Source organism: Malaclemys terrapin, chromosome 9, assembly GCF_027887155.1.
Source record: "Malaclemys terrapin pileata isolate rMalTer1 chromosome 9, rMalTer1.hap1, whole genome shotgun sequence".
NCBI lineage: Eukaryota > Metazoa > Chordata > Testudines > Emydidae > Malaclemys > Malaclemys terrapin.
Genome location: NC_071513.1, coordinates 55,946,390 through 55,967,551, shown reverse-complemented (window position 1 = coordinate 55,967,551; position 21,162 = coordinate 55,946,390). Strand labels below are relative to the sequence as shown.

The following is a 21,162-nucleotide window of genomic DNA, read 5'->3' as shown; positions in this document are numbered from 1 at the left end:
TTCCCTAAATCACACGCTTTCGCAGAGGAACAAAGACTCCGGTCTCTTGATGCACGGCGGGCCTTGGCCTTTTACCTTCACAGAACAAAACCAATTAGACTATAGCAGAAAGACTCAGAGGGCATGCCTTCTCCACCCAGAGAATCTCCAAATGGATTTCTGGCTGCATTCTACTCTATCAGCTATTGAACCTTCCTCCTCACAGCATAAGAGCTCCATTCAACCAGAACACAGGTGACAGCTATGGCATCTCTTCAGGAGGTACGCTTCCTGGACATCAGTAAAGCAACCATGTGGAGCGCCATTCACACGTTTGCAAGACATTTTGCCCTGGTGCAGGGATTTTCTGCTGATGCTGCCTTTGGGATGGCGGTACTCCGCTCAGTCCTACCATCTATCTCCTCGTACTCTCCTACTTATGTACTGCTTGTCAATCACCCATAGTGGAATACAATAGGGACCATCACCCAAAGAAGCAGCGGAGGTAACTTACCTTTAACTGGAAGTTCTTTGAGATGTGTGATCCCTGTCTGTATTCCACTTTCCGCCCTCCTTCCTCTCTTATAGAATAGATTAATAGAATATCAGGGTTGGAAGGGACCTCAGGAGGTCATTTAGTATAACCCCCTGCTCAAAGCAGGACCAATCCTCAGACAGATTTTTGTCCCAGATCCCTAAAAGGGCCCTCTCAAGGACTGAACTCACAACGCTGGGTTTAGCAGGCCAGTGCTCAAACCACTGAGCTATCCCTCCCCCCTCTCTGCTTTGGATCTTATCTGATTCACGGTAGAGAAGGAATTGGACAGGCAGTCGGTCTGCCCTGCCCTTTTATTCCCTTGGATGGAGGCATGAGGTGAGCAAGGGCACAGGTGTGGACCAACGGACACTATCTTCAAATTTTCAGGCTCTGGACATATGGGTAATACAGATAAGGACCACACATCTCTAAGAATCTCCAGTTGCAGGTGTGTAACCTCTTTTTTCAGTGGTTCCTCAACTGAGGCACCATTTGACTGAGGTACTCTGGGTACATCTGCTGTTGTAAACATTAGCATCGTTAACATGTTTTGGATAGAAATCTGCCTTGCTAGTGAAAAACAGTAGTGAAGGAGATGAGCCATTTCATATAAATCATGTAAATAATTTGAGAGCTAGAGCCATGTCTGTGGGTGGGAGGGACTGGAACTGGAGCAAAAGAAAATGCAATGGAGCAGGAACAGTGTCACGAAGAGACCCCCTGTGAGGCAAGTGGCTAGGCAGCATGTTAGCTGTTGCTGTGCCAGTCACTCAGGATGGCAGCTGCTTTTGTGCTGTTGGCAGGTATTGTGAGAAGGTAAATAGCTGCTCATCCAGGGAGAGAAGGAAAGGCAAATTAGGAGAGTAGCGGCCAATATCCAAAGGTTCCAGTGTTTCCACAGCTTTTAAATCCTTTGATCTTAAATTCGTTCTTTCACTAATTAAATGGTTCATTGAAATGAAAGGATTAGAACTGTTGACTCTCAAGCCTGAGTCACATCCACTAATCTTCACTAAAAGGCTTTGCCATGTGTCATGAGACAACGGGAGGTAAAGTTTTGAAGGTCAGTCATAGTGCCTCAGGCCTGCCTCCAGGGTCATGTTGGATTTCTCTGCCTCCACAGGACTGTATGGGTTAAGCTCCTTAGGCTTACTGGAGAACAGCAGCTTTAGGAGACTCTCAGAATACTTCATGTAACAGATCTCCTTTCCTGTAACTTGATTGAATTTGAGAGAAAATATGCAGGGGGAGAATCCCTTCCTCGCACGTGGCGCAGCCTATAGTGCCACCTCGCTTGCCTGGCAGAACAGGAATAGCCAGAGCCCCCTCAACAAGAAACTACAAGACTTGCAAGTTCAACTTATTCTGTTCCATCTCTGTGACCCTGGCACTCTGTCATTCTTCCATTCAAAAAACAACTTAATCCAGCACTGAGTATATAGAACCCACAGCACTCACGGGTGTCTAGGACCTCCCGCAGTCTGAGGTAATTGCCTATTGCCCTAACTCAGACACAAGGACTCAATCAAGAATCAACTGACTTCTTCATTAGTCTTTGACCGCAAAAAAGGCTCATCTATTTGAGAATGAAGACAATGAGAAAAGTACACTCTTGATATTTAAAAAATAACCTTTTTGAACCACTCCAGTGCCTCAGCAAAATTGTGAATTTCTGCCCAAGCTTCTTTGAAAGGATATGGGGGGAGGGCTGGGAGTAAAAACTTTCTTTAAATCCTCCCTTCTAGCTAACTACAGAGGGCTGCTTCTGTGCTTTAGTGGGCACATGCCAATGTTTGCACTGCCTTGCAAGCTGTCACTACTGTGCTTCATTGATGAGTTCAGAACAATGTTGCTGCCAGCTGTGGACAGGCAGACAATAGCAAATGTGTTTTTCGTTGTTTGGATTTTGATTGACCTCTTTCTTGTGAACGTATCTGCTGCCAGTGCATAAGTGATAACATTTTTAGAGACCATGATCACATCCTGTCTGTAGGTGGCAGAATTGGAGTGGAAAATCTGATGGGGAGGTGATACTGATAAGTATTTATTAATACTAGGACCATAAACCTTAATTCGGGTTCAGCAAACAAAAGTTTATTTATGCTTTATATAATGAGTCCTCAGCTTGAGAAACAACTAGCACAGATTACTTGTGAATTTGTGAAAGAGGAAAGCTCCTTTTAGTGATCTAGTTTATTTGACTAGAGAAATATTTTAGTTATTAGGTAACATTTTATTTCATACAGTAACCTCCACAAATCCTTTTATAGATAATGAAACATAAGGAAAAGTGAGATGATATTGATTTATCCTTGAAACATAACTCGGTGCTGTTCCATGATTAACATGGTTACTGGCCCCTATCTACCTTACACTGGTTAAGATGACCTTTATGGACTCATCCTTTATCCTGGGTTCTTCACTCATTTTAGCATTAAGATAGGCTCTCCTGCTTCATCCAATGTTTTCTCCCAGGCACCAAAGCTTGAGCACAGTTGAGTCCAGACACCCAAGCATAGGCATAGTCACCCCCCCACCGCCCCATTATTCATCTTTGCCTTCCTACCCAAGCAGGGGCAAGAATCCCCATTCAGGAGCATCAGGGTGGCTTGCCGTTATCTTTCGGGGCCAGAGAGAGATGTGAGTAGGCATAGGCTCCTTTTTGTCATTCAGAGCTCCCCCAAACAATCAAACATGCCCAGGCAACGCTTCTTTTAATATAGGGCAGTGGTGTTCAGCCTGAAAGCCAAATACATTTCATCAAGGTCAGGGGGCCGCAACCATTACTTTGACACATGTTCTCTTCCTTGTTCTGCTCCATTAGTGTTGTTCAGGTGACACACAGGGAACAAGTCCTCTTATCCCCAGTAAGCACGGAGCTGGCATAGCGCCCATGCTTCCCTCCTGTGCAGAGGTATGATGGGGCAGGGGGTGCTGTGTGCTGCCCTCTGGCTGTCCTTGGCTGGCATATGGTCCCTTGAGGACCATTGCCAACTGGCATATGTTAGCCCTAAGGCTTGTTGTTGTTTCTCAGCTTCTCCTCTTCCCCTTTTGCTGGGCTGCCCTTGGTGGCTGCGTAGGGTGGGGAGCCATCCTATGCTAAGTGCTCTCTTTGGGACTCCCAAATTTCAGCACAGAAGCTGGCAATGGAGCAATCAGTGTTGCTTCCCCCTCCTCTGATTCAGCAAACAGACAGTATGGGAGCTGTTGAGCAGCTGCAACAAGGAAGGTAAAACAGATGTGCAGAATTTTCCTGGCTCACCGGAGCTGCTCGGGGGCTGCTAGCAAGAAGTGGGAGGCAGTTAGGGAGGCAACGCCTCCTTCCTCCTGTATTGGTGAGGCTGATTCAAACGCCTCAGTTTAACAATCATATAGCACAGCTCAGGAAACTCCGTGACACTAAACACCCCTATGTTCACACCCTACACACTATTGCACAAAGATTGTCTTGAGCGAAGCCTGTATTTTGCTAGATTAAGTTCTAAACTTTTAGATGCAGGTTTCATTTTTACTTCCTTGTAACCCTGTCTAATTTTCTCCCTTTTACTTACCAATAGGACAATAGGTTAAGTGATGCTAACAAATTTGTTTTATATTACTATAAACTAACTCAGTGCTGTGCTTAAAGAGAAGAGTTTGTTTACCCCCGTTAAATTAATAAGCTGTGATGTGGGTTTTGTCTGTTTACAGGAGCAAAGAACCTGTCCAGGAGAGGGCTGGGCACTTGAGGGCACACAATTTGGGGGAAATTCAGGACTGGAGTGTGTTGGGGTCATCTCGCTGGTTGTAACCAAGGCTGGTGGAAGTCAGTGTGTGAGATATGTTATTGGCAGGCTGCTGGGATCACAGCTGCTGGACCAGGGTTGCAGCCATGCATGCAGACATATTCAGGGTGTGACCTGCATGCTGGTAAGCTGGTTGTGAGCAGCCCAGGTTGGGAGCTACAACCGCAAAGCATTGTGAGGCACCCAGGGTTACCGGGCAGATAGCGAGACAACCCCTCACTGGTCTGGATTGCACCCCAGAATAGGTCTCTCAATTCATAATCAAATGATTTTTTTTTTCTCTTTAAGTCTCCTTAAACAGAAGGACTGCAGTTTAAAGGCTCTAGGTACTCAAGTTGGATATCTTTGGCCTGGGGGCTCCTTAGATACTGAGCATGGCTAAAAACATGCTCCTCTTAATGCAGCTGCTTCACAGGCATTCTCGCTTGGGATCAGCACCCCATTGTACACATACACAGGCAATGAGACCCTCCTGTTCATTCAGTAACTCATTTTCCAGAACATAGCCACAGATTCTCCTGTAGGAGTCCCCGCCCCAGACAGTGAAGTCTAGGCACAAATATCCCCTTTTTATTCCAGGGCTCCAGGCAGCCACGCTTGTTCAGACTCCCCTTCATTCAGAGTCCTTAAAGTACCAGAGCATGTGTGCAAATTCACAACCTCTGAAGCACGAGCACAACCCCGTCTCCCTTCAGTCAGGTGCCTCTATCATAGTAGTGAGTGTAGGCTGTCATCCATTTCATCTCTTCAGGTAACCATGTCTGAGTATGCCTTCTCTGTTAATTCAAGAATCCCCTTACTCAGCCATAGATACCCAAGCAACTACATGTAAGTGCAGCCCCACCTGGCTTCCCCCGTACTCCCTCTGTTCCAGGCCCTTGTGCCTTTTTTCTAGCTTTCTTTTATGCTGCTATCACTTGCTTTCTAACTGGGTCATCGGGACATCTGACCTAATCTGAAATGGGAGCCAAAGCTACTTTTTAAAACCATGCAGGAAAGAATACCAAACAGTTTCATTCACTAACAGTCATCCTATCTCCAAGACAGAAGTACATTATGTTGAATGGGCATGTAAGGAAGTAGCAGGCTTGATCACTAAGCAGAGTTGTGTTGCCACAACTTTGAAAGCCTGTAAGATGCTGTGCTGCTCTCCACACACCTCACAGTTCACTCTGGTGCAGCTAGTGTTACTTCTAGTGTGTCATGCTGTCGCGTCTTGTTTTGTGTGTTTCAAAGATGATTGCATAATGGATAAATCATGTTTGTTTTTTTTCTCTGCTCACAAGGTTATGGTGGAAAATTCTGATTTCACCCCATCACAAGTTGGCTGTCTTTTTACCTTTCTTGCCCGGCAGCTGGCTAAGCCCAACAATACACTGTTTGTAAACAGGACGCTTTTTGACCAGGTAAATGTTCCATTGTCACTGAGGGCACCTCAGCTAAATAGGGAGGTTTCTGACATGCAGGTTCCACAAATAAATTGCAAATTGCACTGTAGGTTCAGGCTGTACTGAAGATCTGTTACCTGCCACATAGTGGATGGGATACTGGCTGGGGGCTCAGTGGTTGTGATTTCAGAAACAATATGGAGAAGGCAGCACAAAAGTGCTAAAGTTTTAAATACTTGTTCTTATCTCAGCCTGCTGTGATTTATGTAATTGTGTGAGATATGGGGGAAACCTCTGCTTCTGTCCCCTCCACATGTCTCCTGAGGTGAAGACCGTGTGCAGTAACAATGTTATAGTGTCTGTTTATCTTTTATTTTTCCTCAGACCCTGGAGTCTTTCCTTCCCATGGAAAGACAGACTTCCATCTGTTTCCTGTAGATTTTGTATGTTTGGGGAAAGTGCAGGTGTTGGGAAGGAGAGAACCAAAATGTTTAGTCTTTTGGCACTGGCTGCAACCCTCTCTCTGAGAACAGTAAAGGCAGGCCACTAACTGTGGGATGCCAGAATAAAGGGCCCAACAGATTACCTGATTTAAGAATGTATCAACTAAGTATAATGTATATGGGTTTGTATAAGGAATAGTTTAATGTACAGCATGTTTCTGTACAGTCTGAAACCAGGATAAGCTGTACCTTACTTTGGGTTTGCACCAATGGAGCTGCATTGGTGTTGCTATACCAATTCATACAAACCCTAGAGCAGGCAAGTCTATAGCCTGATTTGGTGGGGCAACATCAATGCATAATAGTGTATTTCATGAAAGACCTCAGAGCCTTAGAGTAAGACTGCAGAAACATCTGAAAGTGGATGGGTCACTACAAAAAGTAATTTTTCCTCTGCTGATACACCTTCTTGTCAACTGTTGGAAATGGCCGACGTCCACCTTGATTGCAATGACTTTGTTAGCACTACAAAAGTAATTTTCCCTCTCTTGATGTTCACCCCTTCTTGTCAACTGTTGAGAATAGGCCACTTCCACCTTAATTGAATTGGCCTTGTTAGTACTGACCCCCCCACTTGGTAAGGCAACTCCCAGCTTTTCCTGTGTGTGTGTGTGTGTGTGTGTGTGTGTGTGTATATATATCTATATATAGATACACACACACACACATACTGCTTACTGTATTTTTCACTCCATGCATCTGATGAAGTGGGTTTTAGCCCACAGAAACTTATGCCCAAATAAATTCCTTAGTCTCTAAGGTGCCACAAGGACTCCTAGTTGTTTTTTTAATATATAATGAAAATAGTCATCTTTCTCCTTGACCAGGTCCTTGAATTTCTGTGCAGCCCTGATGACGATTCCCGACACTCAGAGAGACAGCAGGTAGCAATCTTTAGAGGTGTATTTCATTATGTGTAAGAGACAAACTGATCAAAAAAGAAGTGCTAGGAATTACCAATCTCTAGAGGAGGATTAACCTGGTCAGAAGACAGAGTGACCACAGGCTGTATTGGAGCTAATGTACCAAAATGGAAACTTTCACTGGGGGGTGGGAAGGGAGGACAGTAGCAGGGCAAAGCCAGGAGCAGTGGCAGAACAGGACCTGGAGATGGGTACTATAGATCCCATCTCTTGGGATCTGAAACAGCCCCCTAAAGAGAGAGAGAGAGAGAGAACTTTCCCCCTGTCCCCAAATGAACCAGGGCCATCAGGACTCTTGTAATCTAGACTCCTGCAGAAAGTGTGACACACATGGAGTTAACATGGCATTTGTCTAGGTTTAACTGGGACAGTGCATTCCCTCCACACTACTACCATGTGATATCTGGGCTCAAGTGTTTTACTTCAATTCCTATTTATGCCTCAGTCTCACTAAGCCTTACATGTACCTAAATGTTGTTTTTTTCCTGACATGTATAGCCTGCCTATCTCTGTAGAAGAATAACGGATGCTATGGGAGAGATGGAGTTGGAGTAGAAAATGAAAATGTTCCCATTTAAAACCAGGACAAAATATGCAAATATTTAAAAGCCAGTTGAAGTTAAATCAGTGCAGCTGTCTCACTTAGACATGGCCTAAGTTCAGTTGGTTTTGTTTAATAATTAGTTTTAATTTGTAGCCTCTGAATTATTTTCTTTTATCATCCTTGCAGCAAGTTCTCCCTCTCCCCTGGTGGGTCATGCTTATCGCCTTCTCTGGCGTTAAGTTAATTAATTGGGAAAATCTAGGCTACTTGGTTTTCTCTGTCATTGAATTTCCTACGCAACTCCTGTTCCCTGTTGCTACGGTATCACTGGCAGAGAGGGTCACTCATTTTCCTGCACTTGTTTTGTGTTTGATAGCAATAGCACCATCAGGAAAATCCTAGGGAAATGTGACCTTCAAATTGATGGAGAACCAAAATTAAATACACCTGTAAACTAAAATCCAATAGTAATATTCAGTTTCTTAGGTTGTGAGCTCTTTCAGACAGGTACAGTCTTTGTTTGATCCAAGGCCGTAGATACTACCACAAAACAAATAATAATTATTCAATATCTCTTCAGGTCCTTTTAGAACTACTGCAAGCTGGAGGGATAGTACAGTTTGAAGAGAATCGTCTCATCCCTATGGCAGAAAAAGCTGAATTGTAAGCTTTTTGTTGTTGTTGTTTTTACAGTGTATAATACCTGGTTTTTAAAAGTCCTCCTGTAGCCCTCTCAGCCATTCTAATCATCACTGAAGTTATGTAGTCATTCCAAGTATCTCACTGCTGTTCTGCAGCTGTTCTTGGATTACTTTCCTCCAAACATATTCGCTTTTATTTCCTTATTGTCAGTTCGTATCTAAACTCTCGCAATCCATTTGTATTTAACGTTCTTAGTAGTACTGTCTGCAGAGCTGTGAGAACCTTCCAGAATGGAACCCAAAATCATGTGAAACTTTACTAGCTTTGAATTTAATTCTATCATGGAAAGTAAAATAGTCAAGTTTCACCTGGTCTCTGTAGGGCATATTGTAATGATGGGTGACTACGGGGGGGGGGGGGAGTCCACATCCTAAAGGCATTTAAAAGTATCTGGAGATTCAGATCAGTCCTTGGGTTGCCAACCCTAAAATCAAACAGCAGACATAAACCCATCTTTCAGAGGTGCTGAGAATTTCCGCCATCTCCTTTGGCAACTTTACGCCTCCTGAAAGTATTCTGAGTCTTGCTTGGGTTCAGCCAACAAATAGCCATCCAAGCCGCAACTTCAGACATGGTGAGCTCTTTTCTCCCATACTAGGAAGGACAGAAGCACTGGAATATAAAGTTGGGTGGCATGAGTCTAATGAAGACAAGCAAGTGCTCAGTTATGCCTTTCAGTAGCACCCAGAACAGGTAACTCAAGCAATGTTGTCAGTCCCTGATAAGGCCTGCAAAATGCATCAGCGACACCATGTGGTTAGTAGCATTGTGAAACAGTTGATAGCTCTGGGAATTAACATGGATTCCTGATCATCTTCCCTTACCTGGAAGAGATCAGTCAGGAAGCTGTACCAGTGCAGTTCCTCTATCATAGCTCGCTGTGAAGGCATATTGGTTGGAGTCCATCAGCAGGTTTGAAGCCTGGCACACAGACCATGCTTGCTTCAGTTTGGACACTGTTTTTATGTAATTTCTTCCTGGCTTTGGAAACAAAACTCATTGTTAGATATGAAAGCTGGCCAACAGTAGCAGCACTTCATATGCCACACTCCACCATGCATTCCTCAGGCAACATGTTTAGCCTAGAGTTGGCCGTATTTTGGAAATAAAAACCAGCACGCTCCTTTGCTACCCATAACTGGGTTGCCCATTTGTCCTACACTAAGACTTTCATGTTGTAGGGAGGCAGGCGGGATGAAGGTTGGACCATAGTCTTGTGACGGGAAGGACCAACTGAAGCATGACAGTGCCGCATTCGGTGGAGCTTATCACGAGCCAAATGGGGAGGGAATGAATGAGAGTTGGAGAAGACTGACAGGCTCCACTCATTCTTGGGATCTATGTTGTTGTTTATAGAACTGGTTCCCCAAAATTACATTTTTCAGCTCTGTAAACAGGTGTGTCATTGTTTGGGAGCGCTTTTGGTGAAAAATAGTTTTTAAGCTGAAGCTACACAAATTCAGACTAGAAATATGATGCAAATTCTTAGAACCCTGTGACATTTTGTTGTTTTTTATAGTTTTTTCATTTTATTTTTTCAGGAATTTTGTGTTCAATTTTATCCATTTTGTCCACATGGGGGTGCTGGGTCCTGTCCCCAGGTGGGAGTTTGCTGAGTGAGCCTGCCTAGTACTCATCCTGCAGAGGTAGACCTGGCTTCCCGCAGCGGACATTGCGACCTGATGCACAGGGTTGCAGTGCCGCTCAGGTTTGGAATGGCTGCCCCTCTGTCATGATGATGGAGGGGCAGCCAGTCCAAACATGAGTAATATTGTGACCCTGTGCAGCAGGTTGCAGCGCCTGGAGTGGGAAGCTGAGGCCCAGCCCATGGGGCAGGAGCCACTGCTGTGCTGAGAGTTTTTCATTGTATTTTGTTTTATGTTGTGTTTTTGTTTTGTGGTCTGATTTGTGAAAAACCTGGGGCTTTCAACAGTGTTAGTACTTAACCATTGGAACAACTTACCCAGGAATGATGAGGTGGATTCTCCATTACTTACAGTTTTTAATCAAGATTGGACTTCTCTTCCTAAAAGATCTGCACTAGCTCAGCTAGAAGGTTCTGTACTTGATGCAGGAATTATTGGGTGAGAGTCTCTGACTAGGATGGAGGTCAGACTAAATGTTCATAATACATAGTCTCTTCTGGACTTAAAATCTATCTGTGAAAAATGGCAGAAGACAGTCCTGAAAGAATTCTTTATTCTCTGACCAATAAGAAACTTTTTGAGGGGGAAAAACTCAGATTGCTACCAAGTAATTAGTTTACTTGAGGGGTGTCAAACCAGTCTGAAGTAGCAGAGCAGAAACAGAATACAGCTGATCATCCCTGTAATATAGCTGTTTTCCCTGCATCCTTAGTTTTTTCTGTCTTGGTTTCTAACCAACAGCCCAAGATAACTATTCAGTTCCATCACAAATGATTGGAGACACTGCTCTACAGCCAAAATGCTTCTGAAATAAATGTAGTCAAACTTTACTAATTCTGGGTCACTGAGAACGAAAATGATGCTTAAAATTGTTGATTGGCTCTAGTTTTCAAGATATGCTATTGGATCAGTATATACGACCCTTGACTTGGGAATGGCGGAGGATAAGTGAGTTATAAAGGGAAGGGATCTCAATTTAAACCAGAAATGACTAAAATACATCTTTGACTGGATCTATGAATAAATCTATGACTGGGTTTGGACTGTACTTGCTTTTTAGGCAAAACAATGAATGATGCAATCTGAAGCTGGTATTGCGTCATACATGATATGAATTGCATCATGTTATTCCTAGAAGTCATGGATGATGCAATCATAACGAAGCTTACATCACTCTGCTGAACAAATTGCCCTATATCAGCTCTAGAAATCATACAGTGTCGTGCTCTTATTTGTCAGTGTTTGATTTTGCAAAGGGATACATTTCTGTTTAGCCAAAGTGAGCAGAGATGTCTCGTACTTGTGTGAACAGTGCAGATAACTTCTGCTATGTTTGTGGTGAAGTGACTTTGGCATCACAAAAGCGCAGTATAACCACTATGATTAAGAAAGCCTATCACCTTTATTTTGGCTGCAAAATTGGAGATCAGGTCAAGAGGTGGGCCCCACACATATGCTGCAACACTTGTACAACAAATCTTCGCCAGTGGTTGAACAGGAAAAGGAAATCTATGCCTTTTGCAGTGCCAATGATTTGGAGAGAGCCAACAGATCATACCAGCAATTGTTACTTCTGCATGGTGCCTCCAGTTGGGAAAGGTGTGTCAAAGAAGAAAAAGTGGACTGTGCATTATCCAAACATTCCATCAGCTATACGCCCAGTACCCCACGGAGAAGGACTGCCGGTTCCTGATGCACCAAAATCATTCTCACTTGAGTCAGACGAGGAAGAGGATGAAACTTCTGGTCCTGAACCATCAATGTCACTGGACCCATCCTCCCATCCTCCTCCTCTAAACAACACCTCATAACACAAGGTGAACTGAATGACCTTGTCAGGGATTTGGAACTACCCAAGAGTAAGGCAGAGCTGTTGGGCTCCAGACTACAGCAGTGGAATCTCCTGGCAGGTGATGTTAGGGTTTCCATGTTCCGTGACCATCAAAAGGATCTTGTCCCATTCTTCTTTATGGAAGGTGATCTTGTAGCCTGCAACAACATCAATGGTGTGATGGCAGCCCTCAACATGGTTCACGATACAGATGAGTGGAGACTGTTCATTGATTCATCGAAGACGAGTTTTAAAGCTGTTTTACTGCATAATGGCAATGTTTTGCCATCAATTCCAGTTGGTCATGCAGTCCATATGAAGGAAACCTTTGACAACATGAAACAACTTTTGAGGTGCATAAACTATGACCAACATCAGTGGCAGCTTTGTGGCGATTTGAAGGTTGTTGCTCTCTTGCTTGGTCTGCAGACTGGATACACAAAGTACTGCTGTTTTCTCCGCGAATAGGATAGTCGTGCAAGAGATTCCCACTACATCAAGAAAGATTGGCCACTCCGACAGTCATTGGAGCCTGGGAGGAAAAGTGTTCAGCATCCGCCACTTGTTGAATCAAGGAAGATTTTGTTACCACCCTTACACATCAAGCTGGGTCTGATGAAGAACTTTGTCAAGGCCATTGACAAAACACAAGCAGCTTTCAAGTACCTCCGTGGAAAATTTCCAAGGTTAAGTGAAACTAAGATAAAGGAAGGTGTCTTTGTTGGTCCTCAGATTCGTGAACTTCTTCGAGATGATGCATTTGACCATGCACTGCGTGGCAAGGAAAAGACGGCATGGAAAGCCTTCCAGTTAGTGGCAATAAATTTTCTCAGAAACAACTAGGCAACTACAGGTTGTTGGTGGAAAACCTCCTCAAGGCATACAAAGCCTTGGTTGCAACATGTCACTAAAGATACAATTTTTTGCACTCTCATCTAGAATTTTTTCCACCAAACTGCGGAGCAGTGAGCGACGAGCACAGCGAGCGATTTCACCAGGACATTGCAACAATGGAGAAACGCTATCAGGGCAAATAGAGCCCATCAATGCTTGCAGACTATTGCTGGACAGTGACAAGAGATGCTCCATTTAATGAATACAAGAGGCAAGCCAAGAAGCGCCGAGTAGACACTGAATAGGACTAAACTATGTACATAATAGTTTTTTGCCTTTTGTTTCATAATCAATTTTATTTATATAACCCTTTTGCTGATTTTTAAAGTGTTACATTACCAGGACAGGTGAAATATCATGTAAAGCAACTATAAACACATGAAAAGACCTAGGTTTACAATTTATGATTAAAACTCTATCTACACAATATACATAGACATAAAATGTAAAATCTAAAATATCTTAGAAACAGTAGCCAATCAGTTGTTTTAATTGTCATATTTGAATTCAGCACATCAAAATACATAATAAATAGCACATTTTATCTCTGAAGCAGACGACTTCTCAAAAATTGTAGACCAGTGTAATGAGCAGGTTTCTAGGGGCAGCGTCTCTTCCACTCACAAGGGCAGCAGGGAAATATTCCTCCAGGAGTATTTAGACAGGAAACTTCATTAATAATGCTATTATTATTTGTAAATTACATATTTATTCCCTCACGTCTGGGCTGTGTAATTGTTTTCTGGTGCCTCAGAGCTGAGAATGAGATGGACATTCTATACTCCATTTCTTATCTGGTGTCGAAGAGCAGAGTCTTTCTAACATGGCAAACTTTCTTTATTTCAGCTACCAAATTTGTGAGTTTATGTATGAACAGGAGCATCTCTATGACAAAATCATTGATTGTTACTTACGTGATCCAGTGAGAAAGGTAGGTAAATATGTAGTGCTCTAAACTTTTCCTCAGCCAAGAAGAGAGTAGCTCCTCTTTCCCCGACTCCCCTCGGCAGGTAAAACAGTTCCTGTCATCGACCTTGTACGGTTAGAACCCCTTCCTTTTCCGTCAACCCTGGGCACATGCTGAGTCCTGGTCTACACTAGAGTGTTCAATGACCTTTGTATGTAGCAGTTAATTGTTTTATGCTGATTTTCAGTGTGTCCGCAATACCCATCCTGAATAACTGTAAGGTTTGCTCTTGCATCCATAGTAGGGCTCTTTTACACAAGTCCAGGTGAGGTGGCTGTCATTAGCTTTCTAACACCAGTGGGTCAAATTGCTTCTCAACCAACTCTTTTAAAACTCTTGAGTGCAAATTATCCAGTCCTGCTGACCCTCATTTTTTTTAACTTTAGTAGATGTTGTTTAACATCCTTCTTGTGGTTATAGTTGGAATAGAAAGTATTTAATCATTCTATTATATGAATACGTCATCCAGCTTATTTCCAAATAGAGAACAGAAATATTTATTGAATGCTTCTGCCTTGTCTGTATCATTATTGATAATATACCCTCTTCATTTAGTTATAAACCATTATTACAATTCCTTTTGTTCTTAATATATTTTTTTAAATCTTATTATCCTTAATTTAGCTGGCCATAGATTTTTCTTCGGATACTTTCATAGATTCTATGGCCAGAAGAGGCCATTATGATCATTTAACCTGCCTTCCTGTAATGTCTGTTTAACTTCTGATTTATATTCATTGTTATCAATTTCCTATTTTTTCCATGTGTTATAGATTATCTTTTTTTATTTTTTATTGTTGCTTTCACTTCACTAAACCAGGATTTTTTTAAACTGATGCAGCATTGTTAAATATGGGATTTGTATTTATTGACATTTAGTAAAATGTCCTTAAACTCTCAATTCTCATCTAGATTTTTTTCCCCCTCCCAGTCAGTTTTACAATTGATTTCTCTAGTGTAGTTGAGGCTTAGGTTAGTGTTCAAAAGTCACCTCCTTCCTGGGGTTCGTCTTTGTTAACTTAAACCACAAGATAACATACATCTGAGCTTAGGCTTGCTCCTAAGTTTGGCATGCTCCCAGTGTTTCTCCCAGCAGTTCACCTCTGTCCCTGCCTACGATTCCCTCTCCTGAGAGAGAGAGACTTCAAACCCCTCTTATTTTTTGGCTGCAATTAAGTGATCTTCCGTTAGGTCAATGAAAATTACTCTGCATTTTTCTGCCCAATTTTCACACCTGACAGCAGCATGACTCAGTAGAAGAGTCTTGCAGCTTATCTCTTTTTGGAATATTAGATCTGATATTGCGAACCTCTTACAGACTTGCAGGCTGAAATCTACTTTTCTCCTTCTCCCATATAGAAGTGAAAAGAAAAGTAGGTAATAGAGACAGGGAGAAGAAACAGAGGACTAGATAGAGTGATCGATGGAAGTGGGGAGGATAAAGGAGAATTGGTATGCTGCTGAGGATGACACAGGAGAATCTTGGAGAGAATGTGAGCGCTAGCAAGTAATACAGTGGGAAGGCGGGAGCAATGACCTTCACTCTGAAGGAATACGCTTCACCCTCCTCTCGTCTGTTCTCTTGGCAAGGGGTCACAGTCCATCCTCCCCCGAAGGGAAAAAGATGACTACTTGGATCTCCTCAGTTATCAGAGCAAAGCTGCTCTTTGTCAACCATCTCAGCCACTTCTTTTCACGTACAATTCTACTCCTCCTCATACTTTCCCTTTGCTCCCTTAGGAACTACTTAAGGTCAAACCATAACTGTTACCAGTAGCTGAGGTTGTCCAACTATTCAGTCATTGGAAGTGGCGCTTCCCAAGGTGGGCTAGCTCTAGTACTGCTTCTGAAGTGCATTCCTTCTGTGACTGTGTGTTTTAATTCTGTGAGCGGAGCTATTATGTTAAACCTCCCTAGCAGTTTATCTTCACCTCTAACAACCAAAGAAATCCTTAAATAAACAATTGTCCATGTTGCAAATACAATTTAGTGGTTACTTTGAAAATGACTGTGTCCAAATAAGTGAGTTTGCAAGCTGTCACTGATGCACTTCCCAGATGAATTTTCAGATTGCTGGGACAGAACATACTATACCTTCTTACTTTTATGCCTTTCAGGAAGAAGTGTTCAACTACATCCACAATATCCTATCCATTCCTGGGTACAGTGCCGAGGAGAAGCAGTCAGTATGGCAGAAGGCTATGAAACACATTGAGGTACAGCATAGACTGAATTGCTCGTTTTTCTGAACTTAAACCAGTTTCTCCCTTATCCACCTTGTGCTTCTTTGTAGGCAGGAGAGTATTGCCTTTGAGGATGACATAGCTGGTTTTGGTAGGGTTTGTAGAAGAGGAGTTTCCTGAAGCACTCCAAAGGGGGAGTTGATAGCTGCCATATGTTTTGTGTGTGTGTGTGTGTGTGTGTATTTTCAGTGTGCATGTTTACTGTGCCTTCCATCTAAGCACTCGACAATGCACAATAGGTTGGTGTCTTATAAAGAAGATAACATCATCCTTATTTTACAGAGGCAAACTGAGTCAAAGAGAGGTTAAGTTAAAATCACATAGCACATCAGTGGCAAAGTCAGGAATACCACACACACATCCTGTTTCCCAATCCCCTGCTCTAACCAATAAACAACTCTCCTTCCCCTTTTTCAAAGTTCAGTATAAACACAATTTAAAATAAAAAAACAAAAAAGTTTGAGACAAAAATTCTCAGCTATTTGTATAACACCGAAATGGTGAATATTATTTTATTCATTGGAGGCCAAGTTGCTGGTAAATAACTTGTTTTCAAGTTAACTTTCATCATTAAAACTATATTTCAATGACAATGTGATTATAGAGCTGAAACGCTGTTCATTCTTGGTACATTATTTTTCACAATTGTTATCTCTCCAAAGTAAGCTAAGCAATTATCTTCCATGAGGATTAATGATGTACCGAATTTCATTTGAAAATGATCATTTTCAGTTATTTAAACTTAAACTCAAAGCTTCTAATTGTTTAACTTTGGGTAACTGTAAATATGATTCATTTTACGTGAAGCTTGGCAAAAGAAATCACTCTGACTTAGTCAAGTTGTCCATTCCTCGTCTGAAAAGAATATTTATGCCAAAGTTCTGAGTAGTTGTAAGGTAGGCTTTGCTAGAAACACGTTTTATATTGCTTAAGTAGTGGCCCACTATAATTTATCTATTGTGCTAGTCCCTGAATAGTGCTGTATCACATTCTTTCAATACTTTTCAGGTTCCCTTGGTGCCATATTTATATGTGAATAACTTACTTTTACCAACATAAGTGTATGAGTGAAAAATTAATCTTTGTATGATTTATGAGGACAGTATGGAATTGAGGGAAAAGTGCTTCTGATCAGAACAGAATGAATTACAATTTTCTTTGTGAATTTATCTTTTTCCCATCACCTGCCATCCTGTCTGTTTTTGTTGTAGTGATATTTCCCTGGTGAAAAACGTTTCCGTTTTAGGTTCCCTAATGCTGTCAGATATGATATAGAGCCTTTTTGTCACTGGTTTCAGTCCAACAGAGGCCTGTATTGATCTGAAGTTATTACTGTTTGTTTGCCAATGAATGGCCTGTGAAATTAGCTGATGGTCTTAGTCCACTTCCTGCACAACTGGAGCCACGTCACCAAAACACCTGCACATCTGGCACTAACTGGAAGTCTTGTCAGAGCGACAGGGATGGAACGCAGGCAAAAAGAGCTGGTGAGATAACACCTGCAGCTCAGGATTGAGGCACATGCTTCACCAGTATGAGGATTTTTGTGCTCTGTCTCTGCCTGTTCTATACCTCTTAATCATTTTTTAATTGTTGCTTCAAAAGCATTCTTCACCCAATGGTATTCACTGTTACTACACTTCTAGATATGGTCATGCAGATTTGTAGGTATATTACAGTATGAGTGGGATCAGCATTAGTGCATGATCCTATAGTTTGTAAGACTAAAGGTAGTGTATTTTTCTCCCTCTGTCTTCAGGAGCTGCTGTTACTGAGCCCGAATAAAGCAGCAGACCTGATAGCAACTCACTTCAATGACCAGATTGAGGGTATCATTAAAAATCTTCAGGTAAAAACTTGCAAACACACTTTGGATTGAACTGTGTTTTTATAATTGAATCTGGTATTTCTCAGCATTGGCTTTGGCCATATTTGTAGGGATTTTCAGAGCGGATCAGACTAGAGGTCCATCTAGTCCAGTCTCTAACAGTGGCCAGAACCAGCTGCAACAGAGAAAAGTGTAGAAACCCCTGAATTGCGCATTTATGAAATAACTTGTTGCTGTGAGAGTTTCCATCCAACCCCCTGCCTGAGGTCGGTTGTGTAGCCTGAATCAGAAAGGTATATATCCCTTCCAAACACTTCTAAATCCTTACAAATGGAACCCTTGGTGCTCTCCTACGTACAAATATACAGCAAAGGAGTCAGACTATTTCCACTAGTAAGAAGCTGCTACACCCTTCTGTGCTTGGCATCAATACATTCCATTGAAGCACTCTGAGTCCCTAAAAAAGGTTTAAAAGAGCTGCTTTCCTAGCTGCCCCAAACGTAGTGCCTGCCAGGATCCATTCAAACATGCCTGTCCCTCAAGCCAGTTTTGTATAGATCATCTGTTCTTATCTGTCCTGCTGCTGGAGAGATACAGAACCAATCTTCATGTTTGTTGTGATAGTTATAATATTATAAATAGTTCTGCTCTTGGTTAGATTGTCCTGGTTTTTGATAAGTTTATTAGATGGTTTCAACAGCTTTTGGTTGTTTGGTACCTCAAGCTTTGCCAATTCTCGTAGATCCAGCAAATAACCTGCACTTAAGAGGTGCTCCCCATTTTTGATGACTATGATAAAGGGAAGAACACTGTTGGGGACTGTGTTGTCTATAAAACTTCCTAAAAGGGCTCAAAGGATTGACACTCCACGCAGCATTTGCTTCTGCATGAGGCCCTTAAAATGTGTGGGTTACAAGCCTGTTTCTTAGAGCTGCTTATTCTGTCCAGAGATCCTCCCAGAGTCCAGAGCTGTTGTCACAGTAGTGTGGCAGCAAGGTTTATCCACTCCTTGGTAAGACCACTGCTGAAATGCTATGTTCAAAACTGGTGTCTTGGTTTCTAAAAAGATGCTAAAAATTGAGAGCTGTAAGAGTGATTAAAAGTCTGGAAAACAATCTTATGGTAAAAAAATTAAGGAGTCCAATCTATTTCTCTTATCTAAGAGAAGGTTCAGAATTGACAGGTCTGTAATTACCTACCCAGGAAAAAGGTATCTAACAATGGAGAGCTCTTTAATCTAGCAGACAAAGGCATAGTGCAATCCAAAGAGGGGGAAGTTGAAGCTAGACAAATTCAGAACGGAAATAAGATAGAAATTTTTTTACAGTAAAGGTAGTTAACTATTTGAACAGATTGCCAAGAGACGTGGTAAATTCTCCATCAAGAGTTGTTAACTAAAGATGAATGACTTTCCAAGGATGCTCTAGTTCAGCCACAAGTTACGGTTCTAGATGTAGGAATCACTGGGTAAAATTCTATAGCCTGTGAAGGTCAGACTAGAACAGGGGTTCTCAAACTGGGGGTCGGGACCCCTCGAGGTCACAAGGTTATTACATGGGGGGGTCGCGAGCTGTCCGCCTCTATCCCAAACCCTGCTTTGCATCCAGCATTTATAATGGAGTTAAATATATAAAAAAGTGTTTTTAATGTATAAGGAGGGGTCACACTCAGAGGCTTGCTGTGTTAAAGGGGTCACCAGTACAAAAGTTTGAGAACTATTGAACTAGATCATAATCTCTTTTGGCCTTAAAATGTATCTATCTATGAACCTCGGATTGCTTCACTTGACAGCACAGCTGCAGGGTTTCAAAGACTGGATGGGTAGCACTTGTTCATAACAATCATGTAGTCCTTTTACAATCCAAAAATGAATAGTATTTCTTTCAATGGGTATAACTTCAGACAACTCTGAACCAGATTATTATGTTAAAATATTAATTTTTTTTGTTTTTCCTACTATTCAGGACCAATTCTTGCTTTTCCAGTTTTTGAGAAGTCTTCTTGACCCAAGGTATGTAAGTAAATTGGATAGTTTATCACTTACTGCTCAAAATCATAACTTTTTAGTTAAAATACACTGCTGTGGACACATGTATAAATGCATACATTTACACATGACCATAAAACATTAGGGTATAATCCTGCTTTGACATGAGAATGAACCAGATGAGTTAACAAGGCTTTTCCATCCCAGGTCTTTAAGATTCTGTGGGGTTTTTTTTTTGTTTGTTTGTTTGTTTTCACATTACACAAAAAATTGCAGACCCTTGCATTATGAAGGCAGAGAAGGAGCTAATACAGATCCAAAGAGAAGCAAGAAATTGATTAGCTGAGTTCAGCTGTGGCTGTTGCTATAAAAAGCTCTCTCTTCTGAAGACAAAGTTATTCTCTTTGAGATAGGAGCTAAAGTCTCTGCACACCACAGGAGACTGCGAGTGACTGGGCCAATCAAGATAGATACACTTGATAGATAAAAGGTACCTCTGCTCACTATGACTGGGTTTTTACATTGGGATTGCTATACGCTAACCTCATGCTGGTGAGCCTATCCCAGAAAGGCCTGAGTGTGGCTTCTTAAAGGGGTAGGGTCAGTTAGGGAGTGACTATCAGTTGAGATGTCCGTGGTATGAGTCTCTCCCTGCATTACACTGTATTGTGCAGTTACTATAGTGGTTCCATAGGAAAAGAGGTGAAATGAGCACAGGGACAAATTTTTCTGAAAACTTGCTTTGCCTGTTTTTCTCTTCTGATTACCAGTAGTCTAAGCTTCTGCTATTGTTCTCTAAGAATCCACAAATTTGTCAGTTACTTTGAGGTGCCCAGAACTGAACACACAATCCTGTACAGTGATAATTCTCAGTTCAGACATTTTCAGTATGAGCATCTGTGTGCTCTAGATGTTTGGCTTGCATATTGATTACTGCCAGGTGTTACTGCCAGCTGGATTTTGAATTTGGCTGTGTTTATGCTACAGTATCACCATCAGATTATTGTGATAAATGAGCCCCAATGAAAGGAGAAATTGCACTGGACTTCAATATTTTTCTTGTCAACAGAAATAGGCTTCATAAATCTCCAGGTAATAAACTCATCCAATTTAGCCCTGAAATAGTTAGGAAGTGGGCACTTCCCTCTTAGTGTGATGTATGTGCTTCTGATCAGACTATGTGTTCAAACCATCAACAGGAAGTCACTCTTAAAAGCATAATATAAACTTTTGAATCTGACTGTACAAAATATCTCTTCTTCCTGTACAGGACTGACGTTCAGCAAGCCACAGTCAGTCCACAGTCTGCCTCTTTGCACTACATGAATTCCTGCAGCGTTCACATTAGTGCAACATGGCTGTGAATGTGAATAAAGTCCATTTGATTCTCTCAGGGCTTCAGCA

At 42.0% G+C, this 21,162-nt stretch overlaps 1 protein-coding gene across 3 annotated transcripts in view; it reads left to right on the top strand.

Moving 5' to 3' along the window:
* The window catches only part of VPS8 (VPS8 subunit of CORVET complex), a 258,292-nt gene that overhangs the window by 123,877 nt on the left and 113,253 nt on the right, over positions 1-21,162 (top strand). For all 3 annotated transcript variants that reach the window (XM_054038927.1, XM_054038926.1, XM_054038925.1), the window contains exons 28-34: positions 5,589-5,708; positions 7,021-7,077; positions 8,241-8,323; positions 13,580-13,664; positions 15,818-15,916; positions 17,703-17,792; positions 19,736-19,782. In XM_054038927.1, coding sequence (XP_053894902.1) covers positions 5,589-5,708; positions 7,021-7,077; positions 8,241-8,323; positions 13,580-13,664; positions 15,818-15,916; positions 17,703-17,792; positions 19,736-19,782 — 581 coding nt within the window. The remainder of the gene's footprint in view (positions 1-5,588; positions 5,709-7,020; positions 7,078-8,240; positions 8,324-13,579; positions 13,665-15,817; positions 15,917-17,702; positions 17,793-19,735; positions 19,783-21,162) is intronic.